Source organism: Rhodamnia argentea, chromosome 7 (assembly GCF_020921035.1).
Source record: "Rhodamnia argentea isolate NSW1041297 chromosome 7, ASM2092103v1, whole genome shotgun sequence".
NCBI classification, from domain to species: domain Eukaryota; kingdom Viridiplantae; phylum Streptophyta; class Magnoliopsida; order Myrtales; family Myrtaceae; genus Rhodamnia; species Rhodamnia argentea.
The window spans coordinates 13,764,977-13,777,180 of record NC_063156.1 but is presented as its reverse complement, the minus strand read 5'-3'; the positions used below and the strand labels follow the sequence as shown (position 1 = coordinate 13,777,180).

The window sequence follows — 12,204 nt, the reverse complement described above, 5'->3', positions numbered from 1 at the left end:
GGTTGTGCCAATTGAGTCCGGATCTTGCCGGCTAAAAAAAAAAAATTAAAAATTCAATTTTGTCAAAAAATTATTTAAAAAATATCAATGTCACCGCTAGTTACGCCACAGAAGCGAATGTCGCTCATGTCGGCGATTTCAAGTCAAAATTGACCGGATTGACTCAATTGGTACAAACGCAAAAGGTTCGGGACTTAATTGGTACCGTTGAAAGATTAAGGACTGAATTGGCGCAAGATAGGGAATTTTTTTGGCATTTTTTTTTTTTAGTATTTTTGTGATGAAAGTGACTCGTGATTTCATTTGCAATTTCTACTTATGATTTTTTTCTCTCGACAAAGTCACTTTGAATTTCGAACAAACAACGAAATGAAACTTGTGAGAAATATATTAAAAGATTCAAATGTGTCGTGTTAAATGACGTTCTGAAAGTGGAGTCCAGAAAAATCGAACAAAAGCCAAAATTAACAACCGGATAGATACGGGAGTTTCTACTTGTTCTATGCCAAAGATGACAAGTACAAAAAAATGAAACCAAAGAGGTAAACCACCAACGGCACACGCGATGAAACCGGCGACGACCAGACGAGACGGTCCCAGGCCGAACAATCCGAGCCCGCCACGTGGCGCCCAGCTGCCCGCCCACGTACCGCTTCGCACCTCGAGGCGACCAATGCCGCTCTTGTGTCTCCCCCTTCTCCTATCCATAGGGCGCCGGCACGTGCGCTGTCCCCTCGCGCGCGTGCGGGCCGTCCTACGTGGCGGGATCCGGGAGCGACGTGGCGAGCGGATCGGCGTGGTTGATCTGGGCGGGGCTTGGCGGGACGGGGTTACAAGTTAGCATTGGGGGGCTGTCCCCATCCCGAGTTGCTCCGACACGTGTCGCTCCATTGCCAACTGTGGGCCCGTAATCAAACCCAGTCTTCCTTTAGTAGACTCTCTATCTCTCCCCCCCTCTCTCTCTCTCCATCTCGCTCTCCTCTAGTACGCACTCCTTGCACTTCTCAGCGCTTTCCTTCGCTCGAAGTATAGCGTGGGCTGCGCCCTGTTCCGGGGTGGTGCTTCCGATGGATGCGGAGGGCTGCTCGCCGTCGTCGGCGGATGAGGAGGGGTCCCAGGAGGCGGCGGCGGCGGATCGGTTGGTCAAGATCGAGTTGGAGGCGGCGGAGGCCCTGGCCGACCTGGCTCATTTCGCCTTGCGGCGGAGCACCGGAAGCTCTGGCGGGAAATGGGGGAGCAGGGCCAAGGGTATGAAGAAGCGAGCCAGGAGCGGGTCGCCGCCGCCGCAGACGCCGGGTCCTTCGGCGTTGATGGCGGGTCCCGCCGGCGGCCCGGCGGCTCGGGGTGCGGATCCTCCCGAGGTTCGTGTCTCTGAGATTACGGCTCGGTTCGTAGTTTCCAATGTTCTATCTTATTCGATTAGACCGAGGATTAGGCTTGGTTTTCAGTTGTGAATATGTTTCGTGAGATTAACCTTATGAAAATGATATGCTTCGGCGGATCGATATTGAGTGTTGACATGCCAACTGTAGATAGAAATTGTTTCGTCATGGCAAGTTGAATAGTTATCCAGTGTTGACAATGGTGAGTAGATGTTATTTTGTCAATGGCGAGTCTTTTGGACTATCGCATTTTGCCAAATTTCTATTCTGTTCACCAGACTTGTGACCGGTTAGATTACCTAAGAGGAATCCTTGTTCTGTGGCAGGAGGGTGCTGTCTTGTGGGAGCATCAGCTTGAGAACACGAGCGGTAATGTAGTTCCAGAGCAAGTAAAGGCTGAAGAGGACACTGATGTGTTAAATAGTGGGGGCAACATGTGCAGCACGAGTTACTTGTCATCAGGTGTGGGCCGTTCGAGACATAATCCAAGCGAGGTGATATTGCCATTTAGCTTCCTCTTGTCTTGTCATGTTTGTTAATACTGAATTTGGTTGTCACTCTCTCTCTCCCGCTCAGGCTGAAAAAGAAGCGAAGAGGCTTCGGAGGGTGTTAGCAAACAGGGAATCTGCAAGGCGTACGATTCGCCGACGGCAGGTGAGATGCTCTCTTTCCGTTCATTGGGCCAGTGTGCTTTCTTCGGCTTTGGTTTTGTATTTTGTGACCGTCTATGTCTGCATACATTGTCTCATGAGGTAGTTTCTTCTGCTCTCGGAAGCTTGACAGTGATTATTTTTCAATTTACCTTGAAGATACATATTTGTGTCGTTCTATAATTTTTTTTCGTGTTCTGTATAATCAAGGGGATTTCCAATGTATTTGGGGTGACGTGCATTGGTGGATGAACCTGACTATAAGAAATTAATGCTTATAGGGAATATTTGGAAAAAATGAAGCGAACATCGGTTTCTAATATGCGGCAACACTTTGGCAAATGTTATTTAACGATTAAAAGGCTGCTGCTTGATTGAGAAACATCTGCAAGGACCCAAAATACCTCAGCTACATGAGAATCTGGCGACCTCCTTACCCTTCAGATGCTTGTGTACCTATAAGTTCTCCCATTCTGAGTACCGATCAATTGGGTATATGGATGAGAATGAGTGCATGGTTCTTTGGTACACATATGGATGACAAGCAATCAGTGTTGCTGGGGCTGTATGTGTTATTTGACAAGCTCTGTGATTGTATGCGACAGATGTTATACATTTTGAGGGTTGATCGCGTATCCTTCTTTCTGCATAGATAAAGATTCCAGACCCATTTCAAAACATGTAGCTTGATATTCCTCCTAGGAAGATTCTCTATGTCTCCCTTTTATCAAGTCTTGATCAAGGTTGTCAAGTCATTAAAATGCTTGATTCCCCTGTTATTGGCTGTGCCACTGAATTCCTTAATGATGAATGACTTCTACTAATTGCCAATGTCAATGCTCAATACACCATTCCGTTTAATCAGGTTAACCTTATATGTTGCTTGTAATTTTGTTTTCCCCTTAAGTGGAGAATTAATTTCTGCAGGCTTTATGTGAAGAATTGACCAGAAGAGCTGCTGAGCTTACCCAAGAAAATGAGAAGCTAAAGAAAGTAAGTGAGCCTTTTCTTTCCCGTAAAGGTCGATGTTAGAATGAATATCGAGTTTTGTGTTAATTTCCTTGAGCAAAGTTCTGGGTTCAACTCCCAATCTTTTCTCTTCTGTCTTGACAAATGTTAAATGCTGTTGAGAACCATGAAGGTGTTTTTTAATGCTTGTATCTTTGGAGCAGGGAAAGGAGTCAGCTTTGAGAGAGTATCAGTTACTGGATACTACAAACAAGCATCTTAAAGCACAGGTACGTATAGCTGATTTTAAAATTGTAGGTAAGATACCAAATATTTGTCTGTGGATGACATCTCCTGATTTGGCAGATGGCAAAGTCAATGACACCGGAGAAAGAGGTTACACCTCCAGCTGAGCAAAGGCAAGTGCCTACACAGATGGCTACTCCTCAGGCAAATTGCCCGATGCTGTGGTATAGGAGTCCATTCGCACCACTTTTCTGGCCTCCAGTGTTTCAACCAACAAACACGGGCCAATCACAAGAAGGTCCTCCAAATACTCCTGATGTCTCGCCAAGTGCAACAGTGTCAGCATTTTGCAAGCTCAATACATTTCGTGAACAAGAAAACCTGACAAATGCATCTACCCCAAGACCTCCTGTGTATTTATTACCGTGTCCGTGGTTCTTCACTGTTCCGGATCCAGGGAGTGTGCAGCACCAAGAGGCTTCTTGTTGCCCCAAAAATAAAGGAGATGAAGACTCTGCAATAAACCAAGTCAGTGATAGTTCTTCCAGAACTGTCACACAGACGGAGGAAAGCAATTCCCATGTGCCTATCATGGTCAAGTCAGAAGCTCCTAGCCCGACCAGATGCAGAATAAAGAATGATCTTAATGAAATCCCCATCGAGTCTCCATCAGATGGAGGTGACCGGGATGAAGAAGTGACTCCTACACCTGCGCTTCCAAGTTCCATCGAGACTGGATCTTCTGTCAAATATGAGAATGGAATAAGTGAGGACCTTGCCACTCCCGACTGTGAAGTAATTTCACCGAGTGTTAGTGACGCATCTTTTGTCAGGAAAGAGAACCATCAAGAATTGGATGCATACACCAGAAAGAAGCTAGCTGATGCAGTTGCAGCAGCGGAGGCGAGGAAAAGGAGGAAAGAGATCACGAGGCTGAAGAGCATCCATGGCCGCCAGTGTCGGTTGCTCTGTTGAAATTCTCGGAGAGATTGTGAAATAGGATGAGAAGAATAAAAGCTAGGCCAGAAGACGTTCGGTTTCTTTGGTATTTATCGCGACCGCGAGTTCCGTACAAGAAAACATGGTTAAGCTTTTACGTATCCCAGCGCTCTAATGCCAAGCCACATCGGTTTTTTCTCTATGGTTGGCATGAGAAGGTTAGAGAGATAGGTCTTTCGGCGCCCTTTTATATAGAGGCAAAGCCTGAAAGGTGAGAGTTTTGCTTATTGTGACTTTTGAGGCTGAATTAACATGAGCAGGGAAGAGAAAGATAAGACTAAAGATAGGACAAGTGAAGTTGTGCTTCAGATTGAAGTAGAAGCTTATTGTATGGATACTCAATCTTAGATGTCCATGTTTTGGCCGAAGAATTCAAAGCTTATTGTTTCAGACGCAAGTTCTGCCCTATTGCGTTTTCTTTTTCCAATTTACAAAGCCGGCCTTGTTTTGTCTCTGAGGCATGACTACGGTGCTGCCCTTTTGCGTTTTCTTTTTCCAATTTACAAAGCCGGCCTTGTTTTGTCTCTGAGGCATGACTACGCTGCCAGTCCCATGTGACAGAACAATGCCTGTATTCTGTTTGGAAGTTTTTTCATATTGGACTATTTCTGCAACTTATTTTGGAAAGGAAATGTTCTTGAGTAATTTTAAGTTCTGTTTGTTCCACAAAAAAATATAAATAATTTGGATATTTTATTGATCGTTTAAATTGCTTGAAATAATTATTCAGTGGAAAATTTGTTCGTTGTCATCAACAATTTATGTTTAGATATTTTCGTAGATGATGATAACATTTGTTGTTCATTCATTTCTGTAAGTAATACAAGTGATCGTTTTTAGAAATTCGTTTTCCAAAACTATTTATTTTTCGCGAGACAAGTGATGCCTTATTGTGTTGTTCAGTTTGGACTTCTGTTGATCAATTTGGATCAAGGTGTTTAGATTGAAAAATGTTTTTCATAGGGTGATACTGTAAAAACTTAGAAAAATGCTAGTCTCCTCTATCACTGCTTGGCTTGGTTTTAATGAGTAAAAGTATTTGGTTTGGTTTGATTTGAGGTTTCGATCTTTGCCAAATAAAAACAAAAGACAAAATGCCTTATCTTCGAAGTTGAATTAATTTTCTAACCGAGTCTTTAACTTTTAATTTCTTTAATCAAGTCCTTTTGATTCTGGTTAGTTAGAGTTAGATATGTCAAAATGAGTCATAAATTCATTTCTTAATCCATATATAATTGAATGAGTTGTTATATGGGTCTTCATTTATGAAATTAAATATAATATGAAAGTTACATGAGTCATAAATGGGTTCTAAATAGATTAAAAGTGAGTTATAACTTACTTAGATCCAATATATCTCTATGACTCTCTTCATTTTCTTTTGCTCTCACTTGATTTCGTGTTCGCGCTCTTCGCACTCTTGCCTCGATTTGAGTATAAGTCTTCACAGATTTGATTAATTATGGAAGTGTTTTAGGAAAATATGTCGGGTTGGATTGGGTATGAGTCACTAAATTTGCATTGCAATAAATGAATTATAAACGGGTTAAATGAGTCTATTTAGGCTGGACCATTTATGATTTGACCCAAGTCTGATTCGATCCACCGATTTGACGAATCTAATTAGAGTTGATGTTGCAAGAGGTTAGCGTGAACGAACCTTTTTGTGGTGACTATCAATTGATGCACGAGAGTACAGTTTAAGAATTTGAGTTAGACAAATTAAAATTTTTAAATAGTTGATCGAAGAAAAAGCGTTTGTTCAAGGATCAAAAGCGCCAAGTAATTTGGATATGTTTTGACACAAAGGGAGTTGTATTGGCAGGTTTTCGAGTACCTTGGAACATAAAACCTACCTGCTAGTACATGTTCCTCATTTTTCGGAACTTAAAACTTACCCTACATACCCTGGAACCTAGAACCTACCCTGTCACAGGTTCCGGGGTACTCGAGAACCTGCCAATACAACTCTCTTTGCATCAAAACAGAAGACATTCATATATAGTCAAATGGAGCTGGGAGGAAGGATTTGTTCCTTGGCTATGAGAACTGAATTAGACAAGCTCATGCTTCATAATGTCAAATTGATAGTGCAACATCGACAAGGACAAAGTACGTGCAAATCAAGCATAAAATTCAATCTTTACTTTTTGTTTCATCCCATTCATAAAATCCAACTAAAAATCCTCACACTTAAACAAGCTTAAAGTCATGGTGTTGACAACTTAAAACTTCTTATTCGATAGTTGGCCCATTAGAATTAATGCACCCTAGAATCTGCAGAGAAACTGAGGTCTTTTGGGATTAATTAATCCTACAGAGGCTTGACCTCTCAAACTTATGTCCCTGTTAGTTATATACGATAATCTTATCCTTGACGACAAATTACTGTCACACCAACAGGAAGTAGGACTGCATCGATTGAAGAAACTCATAGCTAAGACATCCTCTTGAATATACCACAGAATTCAACCAAGTGGCATTTACTTGGAGGAAAACTCAATCCATGTGGCTGCCAATATTAGCGCTTCTAACAGATCTAAGGGGGGATATAATGAGACTGCACAAAAAATTAATGAAACTATGAAGCAAAAATTTACAACAAAAATATTTGGTGTCTAGAAATTCTACCTCAGTATTGATCAAAGTGGCAATAAGATCTCTACCAGGAAAATACTCAAATCTCTCTATAGAAATGGAAGGAAGGTCCTTTCCCACACAATGATCTACAACAGCTCTGCAACAAACGAGAAAGGCAAGTTCTTTCTAATTAGAGCCAAAAATGTAAATAAATGTTCAGAGACTATAAGCACACCACTTCGATCAAAATACAAGGAATTTGGGGATGCTGTCGAAAAGAGAGCGAAATCAAGGGGAATTGAACTAGCTATACAAGTACCTGAGCTTGAGCAAATCAAATTTGGACAACTTGGACACCGCCGAGCAAGATGAAGTCGGGGACGCCGTCGAAGATGTTGGTACCGAGAACGAGGCGATGGACGGCGAGGTAAGGGTGGTCGTCGAAGGGTTGGGGACGGAGCAGAGTCCAAAGGACCGTGAGGGATGGCCACTCGAGGGCGTGGAAGATCATTGTTCTCAGTCTCTTAGTTGTGTGTTCCAAAAGCCGTCGAGCTGCTGCTACGTTGCGTTCGGTTTCAAAAGGAGAAGAGTAGAAATTAGAAAGTAGAAACAAAATAGCTAGGGTTTAATAATTCCGGTTCCGATTCCATCGATTCGGTTCCATAGAGAACCGGGAACCGGAACCGGCGGTTCCTCAAAAAGAGGAATCGAGAACCGGACCCTATATCACTAGAACCTAGAACTGGACCAGAACCACAAGTTTGGTTCTCTGGTTTCCGGTTCTACTCTGAAACCATGCTCACCCCTACTGTCTATTCATCAATTTAGCAGAACACCCATAAACCTACATATAGTTGATGTAGTTTTTTTTTTTAAGCAAGTGGTACTACAAGTATGGATAAATAAAGACTTGTATTATGAATTAACAAACTAATAAAGTCTTAAGTTCCAATAGCGAGACACTTCAATCTACACACAAACACGGGAAAATTATCAAAAAAGTCCTAAGCCTATTGCGATTATGTCAATTCAATTCTAAACTCTTTTTTTTTTTTTGTGCCAATTTAGTCATAAACCTTTTGCAATTGTGCCAATTTAGTTCATCCGACCAATTTTGGCCGGCCGGTCTTGATGTGGACGCTATCTGGTGACACGGTATTTTCATATTTTTTAATTTTAATTTTATTTTTATTTTTTCTTTTCCTTTTCTTTCTTCCTTTTTTTCTTCCCTCTTCTTCCTTTGGCGGTTCGCCATTGGCAACTTGCCGGAGGTGATGGCTAGCTAGCGACGTCGACCTTGCCTAGCCATGGCAAGGCCGAGCCTCGCCGTTCTTGGGCAAGGCTTGCCTTGCCGTGGCCGAGCTTGCAATCGGCCATTGCCTTTGGACTGTCACCGGCAAAGACTAGCTAGAGGAAGAAGAGGGAAAAAAAAGAAAGAAAAAAAAAAAAATTTTAAAAAAATTAAAAATTTTAAAATATCATGTCGCCGGAGGACCGGCGTCTACATTGGCACAGGTCGGCTGGCTAAAATTGGCCGAATGAATTGAATTGGCATAATTGTAAAAAGTTTAGGACTAAATCGGGAAAAAAAAATTTAGGACTGAATTGGTATAATTGCAATAGGTTTATAAATTTTTTGGTAATCCTCCCCACAAACAAAAAGATATAAATAAAGAGATTGAGAGTGTTGTGAATAAAAGTCAAGTCAAAATTAAGGCAAGCATGTTTGATCGTTGGCATGGTATATTTGTATTGGAGGGCTCAAGACTTCTTTGGTTTGAAATAGCTCGTATATGCCTATGAAATACAAAGACGCAGCCCCTTACATTATTGAAGTAACAAATCAAAAAGCAAAAAATAAGAATAAAAAGAATGCCAAATCTGCTACAAATTAGCATGAAAATAACATATCAAGCAGAGCATCCACAAAATGATCATTTAGAGATTTCTTATGATTTGCTTTTTATTCCTTTTCCATTTATACCAAAATAATCATCTTTTATCAATATAATTGTAGGTGGTGATATCTCTATTTATATGTTACTATGTATCAATGGAAAATAAGCTTCATCGACTTAATTCTTTATTTTCTTTATGGTATAAAAGCCACTTAAGGGCACACTGATCTCTTCTTGTTAAAAAAAAAAAAAAAAACCGTACAATCATGTCGCAAACTTCTCATACCCAAGATCTCCATTCCCTTCAAACATTAACGTGGCAAATTTTGTTATATTGAAGCTCAATGAAAACAACATTTTACTTTGGGAGACACAAGTATTGTCTTTGATTGAAAGTTAGGACCTACTTTGCTTCCTTATTGGAGAGACACAGGCACCTCCGGAGACTCGGATAGCAGAAAATGCAACCGAAGATCATTTTCTGTAGTTGATTTGACTGCAGGCGAGGCCTTGCCCAACGGCGGCGAGGCTCACCCTCGCAGATCATTTTCCACAGTTGAATTGACTCATCTTCTTGCACAGTTTCCTCAATTCCCTCTCCATTTAACTCCTTCTTCTTCCCAAGGCGAACCCACCTACCATTGTTTCTTGTTTGAGATTGTACGAATCTTGTAGATTCCCACAAGGTTAATCCGCCATGTGATGTGCAGGCGAAGCACGCCCATGTAATCTAGGTTTTATCTTCCTTGTTCACTTGGTCTCTCATGTCGCGTTTTGGTTCTCCCCTTTTGCACGATTGAGATATCCTCTGCCTTTGCTCCGCCTCTTTGATCTGATGCCGTCCCCAGATTTCGAAGTTTTTAGTTCAAGCTTGCAAATCCTAAGCTCATTGATCTCGCACATGGTGGGCAAGGGTGAGGCCTCACTGCCTCGCTACGGTGGGACGAAACCTCTCATGCGGTCGACAGCGATCGATAATTTTCAAGCTTAAGTCAACGTGGACTTCCGGCGATTGACGTCGGCTTAGATAATAATTAAAAAAGGCCACGTAGAATTTCTAGCAGGCATATCCGAATTGGTACTTAAATGATTGATTTTTAAAAAAATTTGGTACTCAAGTGATCATTTTGAAATTTTTTGTACTAAAGTGAGCGTCATACACAACTTATGGCACTTGTAGTGTACTTCTCCCCTCATATGACAGATAATCCAGGTAATCTTGTGAACACAATTCCTTTCCATGGGCATGACAATATGATAGTTGGGAATGGTATATCACTGCTGATTACTCATATTGGACTCGTCAATTTGACAACAAGATTGGTTAGTTTTCACTTAATAATGTTTTGGTCATTCCACAAATTTTAAAAAAAAAATCTATTAGTTGTCTCTCAACTGATTCGAGATTGTCCTTGCTATTTTGAGTTTGATGCCTCAGGTTTTTCTATCAAGGACTCGAGGACATGCTGGGTATTGTTGAAGGGAACTAATCATCAAGGGTGATATACCAGTAAGCACCCGCACCCATGGCATTCTTTTCTTAGAGAAACAAGATTGCGGATGAACTTGAGTGGCATGGCCGATTAGGCCAACCAACTAGTTGTATTTCACAGCTTTGTGGTCTGATGATTTGATTTTAGTAAACATATCCAATTGCACTTTATGTCCAAGTTGTTAGATTAATAAAAGTTCAAAATTGCCATTTTCTTCATTTGATTCTCGATGTTCTCATCCATTGGAGAAAATACATTGTGATATTTGGGACCGAGCCCAATTCCTTCTATGCAAAGATTTTCATATTATGTTGTATTTAATGATGATTTTTCTTGATACTATTGGTTGTATCCATTGAAGCGAAAGTCCGACTTCTTTGAGATTTTTCTATCTTTTCATAAATTAATTGAAACTTGACTCGATGGGAAAATTAAAATCTTTCAACCTGATAGAGGAGGTGAATTCACGAGCAATAATTTTCTCATGCATTTTCTTGAATGCAGCATACAACAACAACTCTCTTGTCTAGGTACACAAGAGCAAAACAGTGTTCTTGAGAGGAAACATCGACATGTTGTTGAACTCGGCTTGCTACTTTATTTGAGGCATCTATGCCACTCAACTATTGGGTGGAAGCATTCACAACAATGAATTATATGATAAATTGACTTTCTTCAACTGCTCTGGGCAACCGAAATCCATACTCGGTCTTATTCAAGAAGGACCCCGATTACTCATTACTCCGAGTGTTTGGTTCTCATTGTTATCTATACTAATGTAACTATGCGATGAACAAATTCGACAAGCACTCTTTGATGTGTGTATTTTTGGGATATAGTGAAAAGCACAAAAGATACGTTATCACCCACCATGCGCAAGGCGTAGTTGGTGAGAACCAAACCCTTTGATGCCGGCATAAGCCACGGTCGGGGGTTCGAATCTCTCCCAACTCGTCCCGTGGACTTAAGTGAGGGACCCTTGCTGGTGGGCTGCGGGGCTAGCCTCCCTCCGGGTATAGTCACCTTCGCCCCGCCCGAAGGGTGGCTAGTGAGTTGACGGATCCTGGATTATAAAAAACAAAAACAAAAGATACGTTATCTTCATCAATCTACCGGTCGTGTTTATATAGATCGATATGTTGTATTTGATGAGAGTTACTTTCATTTTGCCTCCTCTTCTCGGGTTAGTACTACAACCGAGGGAGAGCTATTGCGATGGAATTCGACTTTAAGTTCATCCCATAAAAAAGCATTATTTGACTATGCCCCAATCTAGTCCAGAAGTTTGTCAACATGGTTGTTCACCAAAAGATATTAACTCTACAAGTGAACAAGCACGTCGGTTTGTTGAAATAGAACCAGACTCAAATGCTTCAAATGCTACTCTATGAAATATTGTGCCACAACCCGTAGCAAGTGAATCTTTATCTCAATCTCAATCTAAAGCTTTCGCATCCATAGTGCCTCCCATGCTTAAACGTTCAAAGGCAAGGATCTTGAAGCCAAACTCCAGGTACGCCAATATAGCAAGATCATTTATCCTTCCCGAGCCACGCACTATCCATTCAGCCATAAAACACCCGCCGGGTTGGACAGCCACTACACTTGAGGAGTTGGATGTTCTTGTAATCAGCAAAACATAGGAACTTATTCCTCATCATCACTCGATGATTGTAGTTGGATGTAAATGGGCATACAAGGAAAAGTTACATGCAGATGGTTCCCTTGAACGATTAAAAGCCGCCTTGTTGCAAAGGCTAACATCAAGAGTAGGGCATTTGCTTCCTAAAAACTATTAGTCCATGTAAGAACCCCGACCCCTTGACCCCACTGTGGAAGACTAAAATGAAAACAAGGCAGTGGGCCACCCATAACACACAAGTGCATGCAAAAGACACGGCGGGCATGACGACAAAAGAGTAAGGTCTTAATAGGTTTTCCTAACTTGGGGCATGCATACGAGCATTCATGCAATAGGATTATCCAACAAAATTTATATATAATATTT

The 12,204-nt window shown here is 41.3% G+C and overlaps 1 protein-coding gene across 3 annotated transcripts; it reads left to right on the top strand.

Annotated features, from left to right (window-relative positions):
* The first annotated feature begins 974 nt into the window (after positions 1-974).
* LOC115726974 lies at positions 975-4,615 on the top strand. 3 transcript variants are annotated; one of them, XM_030657077.2, is made up of 7 exons: positions 975-1,361; positions 1,709-1,876; positions 1,959-2,036; positions 2,960-3,025; positions 3,205-3,270; positions 3,347-3,992; positions 4,060-4,615. In XM_030657077.2, exons 1-7 carry the CDS (start codon positions 1,068-1,070, stop codon positions 4,104-4,106), a joined length of 1,365 nt encoding a protein of 454 aa, XP_030512937.1. In that variant the 5' UTR covers positions 975-1,067; the 3' UTR covers positions 4,107-4,615. The 3 variants fall into 3 exon arrangements, with proteins under 3 accessions (XP_030512937.1, XP_030512936.1, XP_048138816.1); XM_030657076.2 differs by having other exon boundaries at positions 3,347-4,615; XM_048282859.1 differs by having other exon boundaries at positions 975-1,362; positions 1,767-1,876; positions 3,347-4,615.
* The last annotated feature ends 7,589 nt before the right edge of the window (positions 4,616-12,204 follow it).